We start from the raw sequence: 20,000 nt of genomic DNA, 5'->3' as shown, positions 1-20,000 counted from the left end.
GGGCCTTGAAAAAAGAAAATTACGTTGACCTTCTGCATGAATCATAGTCTTCCATGCACTGACCTGCAGAGCATCATGTCAAAAGCCACACACACACACACACACACACACACACAGTGAGTTGGGAAAATGTTCCCCTCTTGTTGCCCTTTCAACGGGAACTCTCATCTACAGGGCTATGGGCCAACTTTGCCAAACACTTTCGCCTGGTGAAAGCAAACCACTGAGCCGTCCCCATAAAAAGAAAAAATCTGTTCTCAGCATTCCTTTAGTCTGAGTCAGACATAGATCACACACACCACTCTCTCATTCTCTTTCTATCTCTCTCTCTCTCTCTTGCACACATACAAACATGGTCAGCAAGAGACATAAAAGCAGCTGATTTCACCTACATCCTATGCTGTAATGAACAACCAGGATGTTAACCGGGGGAAGGGAACTGCCTCAGGCAACAGGGAACCAACAAGCCTGACAGGCCAGAGGTCGACAGGGACCAGGGAAAGATTGATGGGTCTATGTTCACACATGTGTGTGTGTGTGTGTGTGTGTGTGTGTGTGTGTGTGTGTGTGTGTGTGTGTGTGTGTGTCGTTCCCCCAACCCCTGACCCCCATCTATCATAGTTGGATAACACCCCCAAACAACAAACAAATGAAACAAATAAATGCATCCATTATTTGAGAGATCTCTGATCTTCATCTTTGATAGAAAACTAACCAAGACTGCCCCAATTCCAGCTCCTCCATGTGTTTCTGTGTGGTCTGCATTATCTCCTACACCTTGCCACCGGAAAGAGGACTCTCCTGCTGTCACACATTCTCACACTACTACTGCTGTCACACACACTCACACTACTACTCACACACACTCACACTACTACTACTACTGTCACACACACTCTCACACTACTACTACTGTCACACACACTCTCACACTACTACTACTGTTACACACACTCACACTACTACTACTGTTACACACACTCTCACACTACTACTCACACACTCACACTACTATTACTGTCACACACTCTCACACTACTACTCACACACTCACACTACTACTACTGCACACTACTACTACTGTCACACACTCTCACACTATTACTACTGCACACTACTATTACTGTCACACACTCTCACACTACTACTACTGTCACACACACTCTCACACTACTACTACTGTCACACACTGTCACACTACTACTACTGTCACACACTCTCACACTACTACTCACACACACTCACACTACTACTACTGTCACACACACTCACACTACTACTACTGTCACACACACTCTCACACTACTACTACTGTCACACACACTGTCACACTAACTGAGCTGCGGTCACTGTTTGCATTGTGCATCTCCGTTTGCCTCTCTGGTACAAGCTGATAGGCAAATGGGGAACACAAAAGCCAGGGCAGCGCTCTGGCCCAGCGGATACCTGAAGCCTGAGAGGGGTCTTTTTAAAACCCCCAGCAGTCAACTGGAGTGACCTGATTCACTTAGTCAGATAGCGTACCCGTGACCTAAATCACAGCAGGCTGCAGAACAGGTCTGGAGTAGGTTGGAGTGAGTCGGGAGAAGGTCTGAAACGAGTCTTAAACAGGATGGGATCAGGTGTGGAAAGGTGTGGAAAGTGGTTCTGGATGGGTGTGGTTCTTACCCGCTGCAAAGGCAGTCACTTTTTTGTGGGACAGCACATATAGGGTAAGCTGTGGAGAGAAGTAATTATCTTCACTTAGTGTCTCATTCTGAATCAGTTTTAGAGGTAAGCAAGAGCTAGCTAGCTGCCCCAGGCAGAAAGAGTTAATTATTGGTTTAATGGTTTCCAAACCATTGTCTGTGGACAGGGCTTCAGATCCCCGCTAATATAGCAAGGGACTTGAACAGGCATGGCGCTGATGCTGTGTGGTTAGTGTAACAGATGCCAGCTAGCTTAGCTGTGCTTGTGGAACGTTGGTAAACCTCACTCCCCGACGCCTCAAGAGTGCTGCTGGCATGTGAGCCAGTAGCCCGGGCTATTGGCTGAATTGTTAGCGCGCTCGCATCCCGATCCAAGGTGCTGCTGTTCACGGGTTCGAGCCCGGGCGTGTGCAGGGCTGAATCGCACAGGTTCAACACAACGCAGGATACATTAGTCTCTGGGGAATTGGCAGCTTAACCTGTGGACAAGGCTAATATCCGCACAGATGGTATCTTCTACTGAGAAGGGTCTGGCTCAGGGTTGGCTGGCCTATTACAGGGTTGGCTGACTGACAGTTCCAAAGCTGCAAAAAATTTCAATATCCTCCCAGAGATAGCATCTGAAAGGGTCTACTTGTAATCTCGTTCCAGAGTTAGTGGGTCATCCATTCCTATAGCTAGACATGAATATTGTGATCCCTAACATTCTATATCTTTATTCTATTAAAATTATGTTTATAGTCATTTCTATGTACTTTACTTTGTTATAATAATATCTTCATCTTCATATATTCATGTGTGTGTGTGTGACCCTGAATGTGTTTGTGTTAAAAGCTGTTGTGAGAAAGTTTACTGTTGCCAGAATGTCGAGTCAGTAACACTGGTTTCATTCAGAGGGCGACTAGTGAGGCTTTTTTATCTTTTATTTTTTTGCTCTAGCTTAATTTGGGAATCCACCAGGATAGTCAAGCAAATAAACTCTCTTCTCCTTTTCTTTCTTTGCTGTTGTCATTGGAACATCGTGGCAAAAAAGTTGTGGGTTAGTTGTTTGAACTTTAAGGGCAGAGCTATGAAAAGGACAAGTAGAGAAGACTTCCTTGAATTGGTAATGACTTTCTTCAGGAGCCAGAGAAACAGAAAGAGAGCGTGTACTTTTACAAGTAAAAGCAAGACTCCACTTGTGTTTCTTTGAGCTACGCCAGTCCCTCTGAGACGGAAGCCTGTCCAAACACACACACACTCACACACTCACACACCCTCTGCATGATGAAGCATTCATTTAGCCACACACCCTCCAGCAGAATGCTAAAACTCTCTCTTTAACTCTCTCTCTCACACAAAATGAGGGTTAGTGATTTCACCCTCAGTAGCCCAACCCACTTCTGGCGCAGGCAGAAGAGGAGGAACACCACGCTGTCACAAACAGAGCCACTGATTGGCTAATTCTTTCACAAAGAGGGCAGTTCATTGGTAGTGCGACTGGGCTCATAAGCACTGCAACATGGCAAAGTCATGAGTCTGAATTGAATAAAATAAAATAATGACATGTCCCATACAGACCTGCAGCCAAAGCACAGTTGTATGTACAGTACCACAAGAAGGATTCATCATTCAAAGTGAAATACTAAAATACCCCTCCCCCCCATCTTATAAAACAAAATTGCCACAACAGACAGCATATACCGTAAACACATGCTGTGCATGCACACATGCACAATTATAAAGGGACATCATTTGTTTCTGTTAATAGGGAGCTCCAGTGTTGCTCAAGTCAGGCCTGTTTTAGGTTAGAGGCAGCCCAGAACATTTTCAATCAAAATGCAAGCGAAACAATTTACAGATGCTGCAGTTTGCATGCATTTTCATACCACCAAGTGTTAAACATGCAGTGGGAATATATGGGAATGCTACAGCTAACATATAGCCTGTGTTAATCTTCACCATGTGTTTCACACTTAGTGCATCTGCTGTCAATATCATCATTCACATCCCTAAAGAAGCTAAAAAACACGTCTCTTATGCACTCTACTAATATTGACTAAACTTCACATGCTTAGCAGTCCCTAGGTCTTTAAATCATCCATCGTCTTCAACAGAAATCATCCGGTGGCATGGTTGCCCTTCTTGCTATGTGAATTGTGAAGTCCCAGCAGCAAGTCAGTCAGTCAGCAGGGCAGCATAGCCTATAGCCCCTGTATAGCATGTGTGTATTGGGGTACGCAACGTGAATAGCCCTAAGCTGGGGTTGCCGTGATGGCTTTGTTATGTAAGACTTGTCAGTTTCTCCTGTTGCCTAGAGAGAAACGCGTTCTATTGCCCCCTCCCCTACCCATCTCAGTCCCCCCCTCCCCCACACACACACACACACCTCCCTAAGAGAGTCAAGAATGTCTCCTGATCAGTGCTTCTGGCAAAGTGCCAAAATAACTTAACCCAAGCAGAAATCACACGTCAGTCTTACAGTTGTGTGTTTGTGTGTGTGTGTGCGTGCGTGTGTGTGTGCAAGAGAAGGGTAGCTAAACAAAGGCAAAAGACAAAACAAGCAGAAGTGTGTGATATGGGTAGCCTGCATGCCCACGCACGTGTGTATGACTCAGAGAGAAAAGGTTTGTGCGTGTGTGTGTGTGGTTTAGAAAAGTGATAGACTGACTAAACAAGAAGGAAAGGAAGTAAATGGAGTGTGGAAGCAAGAGCAGTCAAACGGTGAGTCAGCCTGTTTGGAATCTTTCCCCCAACACTAGTGTGTGTGTGTTTGAGAGAGAGAGAGAGAGAGAGAGAGTTGGTGACTGTGTGCTTGTGTGTGTGTCTGTGTGTGTGTGTGTGTGTGTGTGCCAGAAAGAGCGTATGCGAGGGCGAGTGGAAAAAGTTGAGTTCACATTCCCTAACCACGCACACTTTACAAAAATGGCCGTTTGCAAACAACCGCTCCCACATGGATCCAAGCTCACACAGCTCTGCCAAACCTTACCAGCATTCCTGAGAGAAGTCCACTGCACGGCAGAACAGACAGACAGACACAGACAGAGAGAGAGAGAGAGAAAGAGAGTGCAGAAGAGAAGAAGCAACAGGACACGGGATGAGGGGTTGGAGGTGGGGAAAAGAGAAAGAAAACAAGGGATAAGAAGAGAGAAGTGCGAAGGCTGACTGTTCTCACCTGGGACTCCCTGTCCTCTTCCACCTTTCTTGCCGTTGTCCTTCATGACTTTGCTTCTTTCTTTCGCTCTTTATTTATTTTTCTTCTGCTGTGCAGCTTTCTGCTCGCTTCCAGTGACTTCAGTATTCTTTCTTCTTTTTTCATTCACTTTCCTCCCTCTCTTTATCTCTCTCTTTCTCCCTCCCTCTCTTTATCTCTCTCTTTCTCCCTCCCTCTCTTGGTGACAGCAGGCAACAGGACAGGTGTGAGACAGACACACTCTGCAGTTCTAACCCTACGTTTTCTCTTTTCCTCACACGAGAGTTAGCCACTCCTTCCTCTTGCTCAACCGCACGCCCTTTCTCCCTCTCCCGCACTCACTCTGACTCCTTCGGCTAAACTCTCTGTGCGTTGGGTGTGTCTTCTGTTTAATCTCTTACTATCACTGCCACACCCTAGGCAATTCCCTCTCTCTCTCTCCCTCCCTCCCTCCATTCTCCTCCCCCTATCCCTGAGGGAGGGCAGAGATGGCTCATTCAGTTCTACAGCTACTACACCACAGGGATTGCTCACCGCTTTTACAGCATTTACTCTCTCTCTCTCTCTCTCTGAAAATAGGTCAAGTTACAAATATTTTCTTTCAGATATATTGCTGATTATCATAAACGGCCACAGCAACGAAGAGGAATGACTAAGGGAAACTGTTATTACCGTCCTGAAAATCTGTGTTGTCATTATCACCATGCACCACACACTTTGGCCACTGGTTTTTTTCCGTGTGATCAAACTCGCAACATGCACGCCACATTGAAGTGTTTCAGTCTTTTGAAGATCATTGCATTAGTTTAGGAATGTCTACTATTTGTTAATCTAACAGACCAAACCAGTTTGAATGGAATCTCTCTGTGTGTGTATGTATGTGTGTGTGTGCGTGTGTGTGAAAGATAGGAGAGAGGGTCTATATGCAAATTTCTAAATTCCCAAAATTACTTCCAAGCCCTGAGGACCATTCCCCCCTTTTACTCCACAAAATTAAGAATAGGTCACACACACACACACACACACACACACACACACACACACACACACACACACACACACACACACACACACACACACACACACACACACACACACACACACACACACACACACACACACACACACACACACACACACACACACACACACACACACACACACACACACACACACACACACACACACACACACACACACACACACATCCTGCTAAACTGATGTTAAGGTTTGGGAAAACAGGAAGACTCCCCTTTCCTTACCTAAATATACCCATGGTGATTAAACTCACAGCAGGTCAGGTTGGCCGGCACCATAAACCATAAACATGCATTTCGCTTTCTCATTCTCTTTCTAACTCTCTCTCTCTCACACACACACATTCATTCATGCATAAATTACAGAGACCATTCTTGGGCTCTTGAACTTTCTGACTGGTAACAACTTTCCATTCCGAAGGGTGTCTTGTCCTCTCGTTTGTCTGCGGGGCCTTTGCCAAAAGAATCCTGCAGGTGAATCCTGCAGTGATTCAGCAGCAGCTCTCAGGGTGGGTCAGGGTGGGGCCCACATCTGAAACATTACAGACTGATCTCCTGGCGTCCCTGTCAGGCAGAGACAAATCTCCTCAGGGGTCAAACGTTATTCACATGCTCATAATGTACAAGATGAGAGTGAGTGAGTGAGTGAGTGAGTGAGTGAGTGAGAGAAAGAGAGAGAGAGAGACTTTAGCAGAAACGTTCCATACAGAAGGCCCTGAACCTCCTGTAACAACATTTCCCCTCCTGGACTGGGTTCAATACTACCAGAAGTTAATACTACAGCCTCTCAGAACTTCAGACCACTGGCCAGATCAATCTCATCAGGCTTGTATCACAGAACCCAGGATGACATAGAATGCTGGATGTTAGAAGTTAATATGCGACTGCTTTTGATATGAACAAAGCAAGCCTCATTGCAATACTGGAGACAAAAATGCAATCTCCTGCACACAAGTCCATCCATGAACACACCTTTACAGTTTTTCTCAGTCGTTTTGGTGCTATTCTCACATCACTATTAACATTTGCACAGCAGTTAGTGCATTTCTCAAAACAATTAGTGCAAACTGCAAAACCTAGTGGATGACCTGCAAAAGCACGTCACTTGCTCAAAATGGATAGTCCATTCCTCAAAAGCACGTATTCATGTCAATGAAACTGTCAGTGTCATCAAAATGAGAAGTCTTGACACCATCGTTTATGAACAAGATAGTCAAATGGCTTTGTCATGTTTTCATTATGACAGTTCTCTCAGTTTTTTCCAATGCAAAAAAAAGGGCAGAACTCTGTGACACTACCTGAACATGCTCAAGACAGCACTATACACTACTTGTACAGCCATTTGAAAACTACAGTAAAGTTACACATTTCTGTAGTTAGGGGAGTAAGTGAGTACAAGACACTGAATACGTACATTTTTACTGTATGCTCTTTGCAATTCTACAGCATTGTGACAGAATTGGATAACTAGTTCAACAATTTTGTATGTAATGACTCAAGCAATGAAATGAAGACTATTAGTTTTATAGGGAACGACTATTCAGTATCCATAAGTATAGTTCATTTTGACTGACATGACATAAGCAAATGATAATGTTAAAAAACAGCAGATAATTGTATGAAAGCAACTGATACATGTCCAAAAGCATTTGCAATTTGTTCAGAGGAAGGAGAATTTGCTACTATGATGTGCACAAATGACTAAATGTTGTGGAGGTTGAACTAATAGTTATGAGAATTTTCATTCTGATCTGCAAAAAGCACCAAAGCGACTGAGAAAAACTGTAATACACACACTCATATATTCAATTAGTTAAAATAGAACGTTGTGTTTGGTTTTGTATAGACCCTTTCAAGAGAGTTCCATCATAGTTGGCCCCACAAGGCTTCTGTTTTAACATTCCATATGTTATCTTAATGCAGAGGAAGTAGATTGGGAACCAAATAGAACGTTCAAGCATTGTTTTTGTTTTTATTGTTGAAAGGGTCTATACATACCTCATATACATCATTTATGTACATGTAGTTTGGAGAGACGAAAGTACTGTCCTTGTGTGTCTACAGGCTCCAAGGCCTATTCTCTATTCCCAGACCCACCTTGGCAGAGTGCATAGCCCTTTTCAAATGAGCCATCCCAGTATGTTGCCATGTTAACATGACCCTTCATTATGACTGCTTTGCTTATTTTACGGGGCACCACACAAAGCCGGCAGCAAGACACCAAATTGTGAAAGACCTTACTGGCAACCAGCTGGGTCCTGTCCCAAATGGCTTTCTTGTTTATTTCCAGCCTATGTTCGTAATGATGTGAAATAACAGGCAATGAACTTGGACACTGACCATTTTTCAGGGAACATAGATAATCTTTACAAACCTGATGCAACACAAAATTATTTGGGAAAAAAAGAAAGAAAGAAAAAAACTCATTTGGTTAGTAAGGACCTTTAGTCCCAAAAGAACACTAGTTTGGCTTTGAGTATCCATTCTAACACAGAAAATCACATACACAACCCAGTGACAGTCGGTCATGCAACTACAGCAATCATTTCACTGAACCGAATCAGGCTAACAGCCCAGCAAACCTTCTGTAGCGATCCGTCCAATCACACTGGCATTTTACAGAAGACAAACAAGCAGATAGGACCATAAAAGTGTCACCAAGACATTTACCGAGTTTTATGGGCTAGCTGTTGCTAGATGTCCTATTTGTGTTATGGAAATGACTTCTGCCTATCACTCTTTCTCTCTCTCTCTCTGTGTGTGTGTGTGTGTGTGTGTGTGTCTTGTCTTCTGGAACAGGGCTCAAATGATCTTTTTGTCTTTAAGGGGGTCTCTCTATCTCATAAAAAGTTGGCACACCCCGTGCATAGCCTAACAAGGCGATGAAATAGCCTAGGCGTATATGCGCACGGTAGGCCTAGGCTTTACCTTGACACACGCACACAAGACATTGATTTTTCATAGAAATGGATTGCTTTTAATTAATTTCAACATATTATTGATTGTAATAGTCCATATTTCATTTCAATTTCACAATACAAAGAAATAGACTAAACGATTTAGTCTGTGCCATTCTCAATTTCACAACGTGACTCATTTGAACCAGACCAATGTCTCAGATTATCCTCAGTGTCAAACACAATAATACATGTAGTATAACTTATACACAGGGAAAAAGCACTAACTGGCAGAAAGTATAAGCCATTGCAGCCGAACTATGTTCTAGTAGGCTATTGTTGAACCGTGGAAAATTAATAGACGAACAATTTTGGAGTTTGCACTGAGATGTTGTCGGGTAGCCATTGAATATTCCGACATCAGAGATTGCTAACAGGTGTTTCAAAATATCTGGGAACTTTCTGAAGCTCTGAATGGCAGAGGATAGCTACAGATCATCAGACAACACAATTATTGTAGGCTGCATTATGGGCCATAATTTATGGCTTTGTCAATCAAGAAGAGGTGAAGCGCAAGTTCAACAGCAAATAGGACTTTTCAGCACATATCAAACCATATAGGCTAGCCCAATGAACGCCTATGTAAATAGACAAAACACTCGCATCAAAGCAAGGTGACTTCTTTAGATTTGCGAGTGCTGTCAAAATGATCGTATACGTTTTGCTCATATAGTGGTGTGGTGGTGATGCTGCGTTCAATCGCGTAGGGTAGGTCTACGTCCCGTAGTAGCCTATATTTTAATTTAACGTCTTTAATTGGTAAGAGATCGCACGGGGATGGATAATGAGCGGTTGTTTAAGATTAAATTGCAATGCCAGACACCTTCAGATATGAGAGTCCCCCTCAGGTTTTTGACTTTGTTGCTTTCATGGGAGCCAGTCCTCACTCTATGGGAGCTCGGCTCCCTCTGCCTCCCACGTAATTCGAGCACTGTTCTGGATGCATATAATCCATGTCTGCGACGGCGCCCTAAGTAAACCAACCAGTTTTGTGGAATTCCATCCACGATCTTATTGAAGTTCACACCTATCGCACAACCTTTGCTTAAATGCTGCCCCATTCAACATAAATACACACACAGACACACACACCTACTTACTACGGCAACCCAAGTGATTGACATCTTTGATTTTTCTTATAATAGTGAGTGGAAGGCATACAGAACTCACTCCCACTCACTTCAAGAAGTAGATTAGAGTAACACACCCACACACAGCATTTTCATTAGAACTTAAAACAGACTGCTGCCAAAAGTTTGTAACATGATCAAGAAAAACATTTAGTGCATACACTCACATCCATAGACAAACTCCATAGACTCAATGTGTATACTGATATATATGGTAATAGAAAACATTAAGTAGCTGATATGCTGAGATGGTCATATGTATATGTGACTTACAACTATGATGATAACAAACATAGGAGACTTCTTGCAGAGGTGCAGAGGATGTGAATGTAACACAGGTCCGCACACAGACACACACACACACACATAGACACACACACACAGACATACCGTAAAACTTCAAATAATCGCCGAGTCCCTAAGAGACGCCTGTCTCTTTTAAACGCCTGGCGTGGCTACAGGTTTGGGTTAAAGGCCGGTCTCCAGTAGAGGCCTGGTCTGTTTTTTAGTTTCGGGTTGTATTTAATCTTCTAAATATTCTTCCCGTCAGATCGTCTGTTTAAAGATTCGCAATGACACGAAACCGTTACAGAAAGGAGGTTACACAGTTTGAATTAGATGTTGCACGTCGTTACAAGCCGTCGCAAAGCATTCACATGTCTGGTCACAGTTGCAAGGTTTTAGAATGTTGCATGAAGTTGCTGCTCATCTCGTTGCGAATCTTGGGTGTGATTTGGGCTTAAGTATGGCGCAGACTGCGCACGTTATGATTATGGCATTAAAAGACTGCGGTGGGGAAAAGCTAGAGTTCCAAATTGTATAACTTTTTTTTCCAATATGAACTATGCCTATATGTCCGACTTAGTCATCGTTCAATTCATCTTTTGTGTTTAAAATTTGCGGATAGGCCTATGGTAAGCTTGTTTTTAGGCTGGCAACAAAACCAGAACGGTTCGCGAATGTTATTCTTTATTCTAAATGCCATGCCGTTAAAGAGAAAGAAGTCAGAAAAGGAATTTACCTTAGACTAGGCTATATCAGAGCCCGTCTACGGACATTCTCTGGCTATATAACCTACTGAAATAGGTTAATGATGTAAAGTCAAGTTTTTATTGATGAGTCGGAGTGGCAAGTGCTGTGCATAGTTGCAGTGGAATGTGGCTGCCCAGGGCATTATAAAACTTCTCACTCTTAGACCTACTCATACACGGCGGTCAAATGGCGTATTTAGCTGTCTAAATTCGAATCATATGCTGGGGGAGAAATCGTCGGACATCCATGATTATTTTGTTATTCAGCACCCCTGGTCAAAAATATGTTCCAGCGAGCCTGGAAGTATAGGCTAGGATTTGAATGTAGGCCTAGACTGTTGTCAAATTTGGCAAATACAAAACGGGAGAAACAATATGGTTCATGCCCTCTCATGCTGTTTCATTCGTGCCGAAAAGGAGGGAGAATGAAACATTAAGCACGTTCCACTTTTGCATAAATAATTCCTGAACAGTTTTGGTCAGGGCTGATAATGCAACTGTATTTGACAAAGGACCGATATAGGCTATTTGCTAGTGACAAAATATGAGCTTTCAGTGTGATACGATCTCTTTTGGATCTTACTGTATCTCACAATGAACAAAATCTCAACACTAAATGAATGATGATCTGTAATTGTCATCAGATAGCCTAGTCATATAGGTAGACATAAGATGAAATAATTAATTCGATAATATTTTCCATCTTTGCAGAGGAAAAGTTTTGTGTAAAGGGAATTAAAGGCCTGTCTCATATAGACGCCTGTCTCTAATACTAGCCTGTGCAGTTTGGCGATTTGGGAAAATAAAAGCCCGGGCTATTATTTGGAGTTTTACGGTACACCTCTCCATATCTTTCCAATTACTAGCCCGGAACAGACAATAAATGTGCAAGGGAACGCTGCTGGGTAAAAAGTGAGTGTTTATTGCCCTCAATAAACAATTAAAAAACTTGTTCATGACTACCAATCACAGGTACACAAAGACAGTCCAGTGTGTGTGTGTGTGTGTGTGTGTGTGTGTGTGTGTGTGTGTGTGTGTGCTTATCAGAGAGGAGGCCAGATCTTTGCAACTTCCTCATGAAGGGATTCTGGAATCCACTGATGAAATGCTGAAAGGAGATCTAAAGATCACAGAGAAAGAGAGTAACAAAAGATCGATCAATCAATCAATCAATCAATCAATCAATAAATAAATAAATAAATAAATAAATAAATAAAGACTTTACCCTAATCAATCAAATATCAGTGACAAGCATGCACACACACACACTTACATTTCTGTTTTTTCTTCCATGCACACAGCAGGGCTTCCCGACAGTCCACTTTCTCTGACACCAGCTGCTGTAGCAGGGCTTCTGTGCGGGGCTGTAATCTACAGAGCACAAAGCACGGAGCACAGCAGTTAAGTAGAAAATATAGAAAAAATAGTGTTTCTGTGAGTGACAGCAAGACATTGTGTGTGTGCGTTGGTGCGTGCATGTGCGTGCGTGCGTGTGTGTATGTGTGTGCATATTAATATACTATCATATAGTGTGAGTATATTAGTCCTTACTTGGCCCAGGTCTTCAGCATGGTAGAGGGACTAGAGAGTAAGCAGCTGCTGTACTTCTTTAATTTGGAACACACCTAACAGAAACGACAACCCAACTCAGAGCTCCAACAAGCTCAGACAAGCCACTTACTATCAAAACACACACACACACACACACACCTTCACAATGACTAATGAAACTAATGAAATGATAACTAATGAAAAAAGCTTAACTAAAATACATTAAAAAAGATAAGTATATCAAAAGAATGCTTTGTTATATACACTGCTGGCCAAAAAAAGGTCACCACCTGGATTTAACTAAGCAAATAGATCTGGGGCTGCTGCAGTGGGTCACGTGTAGGTTCAGCAACGTTGTGTGCCCAAAGAATGAGGTCAGCTGACTACTGAATAATGAATGACCAGGTTATTCCATCAATGGATTTTTTCTTCCCTGATGGCACGGGCATATTCCAAGATGACAATGCCAGGATTCATCGGGCTCAAATTGTGAAAGAGTGGTTCAGGGAACATGAATTGGCAACCAGAGTCCAGACCTTTACCCCACTGAGAATCTTTGGGATGTGCTGGAGAAGACCTTGTTCAGTGGTCCGAATCTCCTGTCATCAATACAAGATCTTGGCGAAAAATGAATAAATGTTGAGACATGGCAGAAACTTGTGGAAACGATGCCACCGCAAATGCGTGCTATAATCAAAGCTAAAGGCGGTCCAACAAAACATTGTGTTTTGTGACCTTTTTTTTTTGGCCAGCCAGTGTATACTACTAAGCAGTCCGTCATGAATGAACATGACTTTGCCTTCAGCAAGGGTGGGGTCTAAGGGTGGGGGTCGATTATTGCTGCTAGTGATGCCACTGTATGTGACTATAAGGTCTGAAACACACACACACACCATAGGCATGTTAAGAAACACACACACAAAGAGAGAGATAGAGAGAGAGAGAGAGAGAGAGAGAGAGAGAGAGAGAGAGAGAGAGAGAGAGAGAGAGAGAAGGAGACAAACAGACACACACAGACAGACACACACAAGTACCTGTCCTTCCAGTAGGAATTTGGCAAATAACTTGTAACGTTCAAGCCCCTCTGGGTAATCCATCTCAATGGAGGGCAGCTTCCAATTCACACGGACTGTGAAACAGAGAGAGAAAGACAGGCAGAGAGAGAGAGAGAGAGAGAGAGAGAGAGAGAGAGAGAGAGAGAGAGAGAGAGAGAGCATTCTTTGAGCCACAATGATGGTGACACTTCGCAGGAAGTGTGAAATTTCCCGCGGGAAATGTGTTAGTCAAGGTGGTAGGTCGTAGGTCTCGGGGGTGGGGGGGGGTCTGGTATCGGTTGCCGTCGGTGGGGGTGTGTGGGTGTTGGCGATACACTACAGACTCTGTATATTTAACAATTATTTATTAAACACTACAATTTTAAATAAATAACCAGCTTCTCAAAATAACAGTTAACAAAGAACAAAGTAACAACACCAAACAAACTATACAACAGTATACAAATATTTCAAAATATTTGTGTAATTTGTGCAATTTTAACAAAGACTATTACAAACTATAGAACAAGTGCAAAAGAAAGTGCAAAACAACAAAATGTGCAAATGTGATGAGTCACTACTTATGGCAGAGCTGACAACTAGCATTGTTACAAGCCATCCTCGGCTTTAAAAAGATCATTTCAAGGGCCCTTTGGTAATTGTTTTACTATTGGACCATTAATGCTTATCTTCATGCAGGCTGTCAGACTGTTGACCTGCAGCCTGTTCCGCAAGTCTGTCCTGATCTATACACCGAGAGTGAATGAAGTTTAGATCATTTTATAGTTTTGTGTAATATGGATGGAATTTGAGCGCGGAGCGCTTTTTAATGTAGAGGCCGGAGTGGCCGCTCTGTTCCGCTCCCATACCGCTCACACCACGAGTCTGAGGCATGCCCACTAATAAAACCAAGAGCGTTACATTTCAAAGATATTGTCCATATAGCCTAAGTTCGTTGATGGGGATGGAGTTAGCTAAATAATTTAGAAAGCGTACGCGTAGGCACGGATGGGCCTGGACGGGCCTAGGCCCGTCTATTGTCAGTCTTGCGCGTCCGATTAGACGCGCAAGTCAACACTGTGGTGAGAGCAGGTGGCTGTTTACTCGTCCGCTTCTCCGGTCAAATTCGCGTCAGGTCCCAAAGAACTAAGAGCAACAGCAATATATTTCACTCAGAACATTTATTTTAAAAGACTGCAACACTGATAGTGCAACAACAAACAAGCTTGGCAAATAAAGGGATCAGTCGGGATTAATTGGCAAAAGAACGAAAATGACAAATCACGCAGTCGGCTAAATATTTTAAACTTGCGCCAAATGGATGAACCCAGCATCGATCGGTGCGTCGCATAAATTAAAACACAAATTGAAGCAACAACTTGATCATTGGACAACCCTACCACTAAACCTTTCCATAGGCCTACAACTTTTATGACATAAAAAGTGGAATATGAACGCATTTCATCACACCTGACAATTAAACGGAGCTGTGGCTGTTCGCGATTTGACTGATTCTTGAGAATCAGGAGCGAGATATTTGCACTGCTCAGCTCCGCTCCCTAGCTCTGATTCGGCATATCACATATGTAAAGATTATACAATCTGATTATTTTTCGATTCATGACACGTTTCTTCTTATTTTTTAATGCGTTCTGCGGAGAAGGGAGATTGGCGTTGGTCACGGTTTTTTTGACGACGTAGTTAAGGCGGCCGGCTGGTTTTGCCAAGGCGGCCGCCTTGACTGCAAAGTGCTGCGGGAAACCCTGTACACCATGCATGTTACCAATTCCTAAAGACATCCCTAACTCAAATCTCACACACACAAACATCAAAACAACACGCATACAAAATCTCTCCTACTCACACACACATGTCCATTGATTCCGTTAAAAACACACAACTTTTTTGTTATCTCAGCATGGAATTATAACATACACAAATATACACACTCTTAAGACCAAACTGTTTAGATGCTTTCTGCTTACTGATCAAATGCACTTCGCGTTAATCATATGCACCCTGTGTTCTTATGTCTTTAAAGTATTCTATTTTATGTACTTTACTTTTTAAAACATTGTAAGCTATTGCCCTTTCATTTACTATAGTTTCTTTGTTTATGTAAAGAACATTGAATACCTTCTGTGTATGAAATGTACTATAAAAATAAACTTGCCTGGCCTTTGACACATCCACCCACCTAGACACACAAACACCCAACCACACACATCCACCCACTCACTCACATCCATCCACCCACACACCTACACAGACACACACTCGCCCTAATGAAGTGAAATATGATGTTGGAAGAGGTTGAAGACCACACCCTTGTTTTCACAAAATAAAGCAAGAAGACTTCAAACACATCCTCACACACACACTCACACACAAACCCACCTACCGGTATATTATATGATCTTGAAATGGTCACAACACACAAGATGATGCGTTCAAACTCCCTCACTCACACACACACACACACACACACACACACACACACACACACACACACACACACACACACACACACACACACACACACACACACACACACACACACACACACACACACACACACACACACACACACACACTTACAGAAGGTGCTCTGGCAGTGGCATCTGACACGGCCGGAGTCTGGGCAGTACCAAGGGCCAGGGCTTTCCTCTGGGGCGCTGAAGTGGCAGTACTGTGGGAGGAGCTTAGGGACCCAATCCGCCTCCACCGCACACACTCCTGCAACACGCACAAGCGCACACAATACATATACAGATACATATATCCGCCTCCACCGCACACACTCCTGCAACACGCACAAGCGCACACAATACATATACATAAAGACACATATAAGGGAAGACTCTGTGTTGATTATATAAACCTGGAAAAAACAACAACAAACAGCGTACAGTTCTTCTTCTTGTTCTTTGTTCTCTCTCCTACCTACAAACACGTGTTGGTCTTGCTCAGCAAAACAGCCCCACACACATAAAAGACAAACAAAAGTCCACAGGGTTCTTGCAGGTTTCAATAAGTCAAATTTAAGACCTTTTTAAGACATTTTAAGATCATAAAGATTGAAATTTAAGACCTACACGACGCATTACCAAAAAATATTCAAATCAAAGAAATTCTGAAAAAATCATTGAAAAGTCGTTGAAAAAGCATTCATTTAATTTACAGATAAAGCAATCAAACTAGGAACCTTCCACACCCAACGTCTACAACCAAACTGATTTTTATATTGCTCACTTGTAGTATACTCAAGGAAAAATATCCGTGCCACGTACCAAATGCCCTAAACCTTAAGCCCAAAATTAAAATAATCTAAAACAAATAGAATAGATTTCAGCAAGGAAGTCAAAAATGAGACGAGTTGAAACTGGGTGTGAAAGTGTGTTTTGGGTGGACACTCTGCACTTGTGTACCACTTATAACCAACAGCAGACATCGCTGTGATATAGCCAGTGTTGCCACAGTTACCTTGAAAAAGTAATCTGATTACTCCTTTAAAAAGTAACTTAGTTACTTTTAAAATCAAGTAATCAGTAAAGTAACTGAGTTAGATTACAAGTTCCTTTATTAGTTACTTTCAGCAGCTGCCGACAACACCCCCCGCCGCCTCAACATAAAAATGACAACCGGTTTTGCCAATACTCACTTTATTGGAAACGCATTTTAACAGTAATGTCAACAATGCATAGCAGACATCCCAACCTGAAAAAAAGTAATTTTAGGGAGGTAGCCCTTTAGCCTACTTAGATACTGAAATTCAGATGTTTGTTCAATAATGTCTAGTCAGTACACCAAATAAGGAAGGCCTATAGATAGAAATTGAGATGATAGAATATGTAGATTTTGGTAGTTTGGGCTTTTCATTTTCAAAAAGAGAACAAACGGCAGAGCACGGTGTTTGCAAAGAAAAGGCTTTTCATGTAGCCTTGGCAACTAGCCATCTAGTATAGGCCAGAATAATAGCAAATTAAATGACACTTGTTAAACTCACCTCAACAAGTCTTTTGCAGCCTTGGGCAATGCTACAAACAGTGCAGTGTGCAAGACTATCATTATGTTTTACTGTTATGAGACAAGGGTACACTTTCATGTAGTCTGATGTGAAATGGGTCAAATGTTCCTTTTTGGGGGCCACTGACTCTGCCATGACGCTCCTGTTCCTAGATACACTGAACTGATTAATTTAGTTCGGGAGAAAAAAGATAAAAGCCCACCTACACTGAAAATTGATTTGTTGATTTATCAAAACAGGCCTGGATGCTCTCTGTCTTGGATGCACACGCACCACCCCTCTCTCTCTCCCTCCGTCGTGCGCGCTAAACTCAGATGCACACGCGATTTGAATTCCCAGTCTGGCTTGCGCGCTCTTCGTTCCAGATTCCGGGAGATTTTATCTAATTTGCGGCACAGGAAGCCGCTATCGGGAGACTCCCAGAACTTCGGGAGACTTGGGATGTCTAGCTATACAGCACTTTGTCACCAGCACAGAGTGTACAACGTAGGCTACCTTAATGTTATCATGTTTAGCGGACACAAACTCAAAATAATGACTGTATAGCTAAAATGCGCATCTCTCTCCTCCCTCTATTGTTGTTTATGTTTGTGTTGCTGCTTGGTATTACACGTGAGTCATCATGCTGAAAACGTGAGCGTTAATCCCCGAGACAAGAAAAACTCAAAGAATATATCTTTTACTAAGGTAAATGACAAAAATAGTAGGCCTAACACACAGTGACTTGGATAAGTCACTTTAATCTGATTGCTAGAAATAGTAGCGCGTTAGACTCCTTACCGAAAAAAGTGGTCAAAATAGAGTAACGCGGCATCACTGGATCTAGCCATGTCTCGTTGAAAGTAGGCCTACACTTTCCCATTTTCCACACGGAGCCGAACTTTAACAAATTCTGAGGAGACGCAGACGTATTTTGCGGGCAGGTATTGCATTTATCACAGGATTTGTAGATTTATCACTGCGTAGGCTACGTACCAACACCAATATCCCCCAGAAAGAACTACAACACACAGAACCAATGTTCTGAGCATTCTGCGGGTTTTGTTACAATGGTAGCAAAGACGCTAGAGCTCTGCTTTCCAAGGTACGACTCAATACTTTTTTTGCTACTTTGTAATAACTTTCTGCAGCCAGCGTTTCTGGAAATGAACGATGGTAAAATATTTTTTAGACCTGACTAAATTAATTCTAAGACCTCGGAATGAAAATCTGTCCGTTTTTAAGACGTTTTAAGGCCTTAAATTTAAAGTTCTGAATTTTAGGCTTTTTAAGACCTTTTAAGACCCCGCGGGAACCCTGAGTCCAACAAGTTAAAAAAGCCCACGCCATTCCTGATGCAAATTGTTCCTGCACACACACACACACACACACACACACAGCATACACAGGTACACAATAAAAAAGTCACACTCACAAACACAGCACAATAATATACATAAAAACAGACACACACACACACACACACACATACACACACACACCTTTCATGTACATCTTGGTGGTCTCCATAATCTCCTGGTAGACCACAAACTCCGGGAGGGTCTTGGAGAGGGTGGAGCTTGGGTGGAGGAATACAGGCTCATCCAGGAGAGGAGTCTGCAGTACGGTACACCAGCGGGGACAAAAAGGGAGAGAATTTATTGTCAGTTAAGTAATGATCATAAATGTTGTTGAGAAAAGCTTGAGTAGACTATAATCTTAATCTCTGATCAAACTTTAAGACATTGTATAGACTGTTGGCATGTACTTGTGTGTTGGTGACTTATGTCCATGTCTTTGTTAGTTTCTGTATGTGTACCACCCTTTGAGTTTGTGTGTGTGTGTGTGTGTGTGTGTGTGTGTGTGTGTGTGTGTGTGTGTATGTGTGTGTATGTGTGTGCGTGCACGTGTGGGTGTGTGCTGCAGAGACCTTGTATCCGTTGACCCATTTGGGGTCCAGCAGCTCCTCTGATTGGACTCGGCGGGCCAGGTGGTCTCCCAGACCGGCCAGCACCACCTGCCTGATGCACTGCACCTGGGCCGCAGTAGGGGGCGCCATCTTACTGTCCACAAACACTCCCAGGTCAGGGCTCACCGTGTTCACTGAACGAGGAGCGACAGAGGGCAGTCAGGGACACACAGACAGCGGAAACGCGGGAAAAGACCTGTTGGCTGTGTGTGTGTGTACAAAGACCTGTATTCTGTGTACGTACGTGTGTACGTGTGTGTGTGTGTGTGTAAAGACCTGTGTCCATATGTGGACCTTAGTGGTTTATGGGTGCCAGTATCTATGCGAGTGTGTTACATGTTAATGTGTAAGAATGAGTGTGTCTGATGTGAGTGTGTTTTTGGGTGTATTCATGTCTGTTGGGTGGCCTTGAGAGTTCCTCTAAA

General features: G+C 42.8%; 3 protein-coding genes across 4 annotated transcripts in view; 1 reads left to right on the top strand and 2 right to left on the bottom strand.

Moving 5' to 3' along the window:
* The window catches only part of LOC143105506 (clustered mitochondria protein homolog), a 21,392-nt gene extending 16,243 nt beyond the window's left edge, over positions 1-5,149 (bottom strand). The window contains exon 1 of the mRNA XM_076269469.1: positions 4,843-5,149. Coding sequence (XP_076125584.1) covers positions 4,843-4,888 — 46 coding nt within the window. The 5' untranslated portion in view covers positions 4,889-5,149. The remainder of the gene's footprint in view (positions 1-4,842) is intronic.
* Positions 1-20,000, top strand: part of LOC143105508 (tripartite motif-containing protein 16-like) — a 175,893-nt gene that overhangs the window by 113,311 nt on the left and 42,582 nt on the right. The gene's annotated exons all lie outside the window — the stretch shown is intronic.
* Positions 11,918-20,000, bottom strand: part of dhx37 (DEAH (Asp-Glu-Ala-His) box polypeptide 37) — a 23,952-nt gene continuing 15,869 nt past the window's right edge. For both annotated transcript variants that reach the window (XM_076269470.1, XM_076269471.1), the window contains 7 exons: positions 19,537-19,709; positions 19,109-19,223; positions 16,199-16,336; positions 13,601-13,695; positions 12,567-12,640; positions 12,289-12,386; positions 11,918-12,135 (listed from right to left, as the gene is read on the bottom strand). In XM_076269470.1, the coding sequence (XP_076125585.1) occupies positions 12,059-12,135; positions 12,289-12,386; positions 12,567-12,640; positions 13,601-13,695; positions 16,199-16,336; positions 19,109-19,223; positions 19,537-19,709 (770 nt within the window). In that variant the 3' untranslated portion in view covers positions 11,918-12,058. The remainder of the gene's footprint in view (positions 12,136-12,288; positions 12,387-12,566; positions 12,641-13,600; positions 13,696-16,198; positions 16,337-19,108; positions 19,224-19,536; positions 19,710-20,000) is intronic.

The sequence above is a fragment of the Alosa pseudoharengus genome, unplaced genomic scaffold (assembly GCF_046254945.1).
Source record: "Alosa pseudoharengus isolate Yale_2024_CS ecotype anadromous, Long Island Sound unplaced genomic scaffold, YU_APseudo_1.1 YU_APseudo_1.1_scf_6, whole genome shotgun sequence".
In the NCBI taxonomy this organism is placed as follows: Eukaryota; Metazoa; Chordata; class Actinopteri; order Clupeiformes; family Clupeidae; genus Alosa; species Alosa pseudoharengus.
Note: the sequence above shows the minus strand (reverse complement) of the source record. Positions and strands in the feature narration are given on the sequence as shown.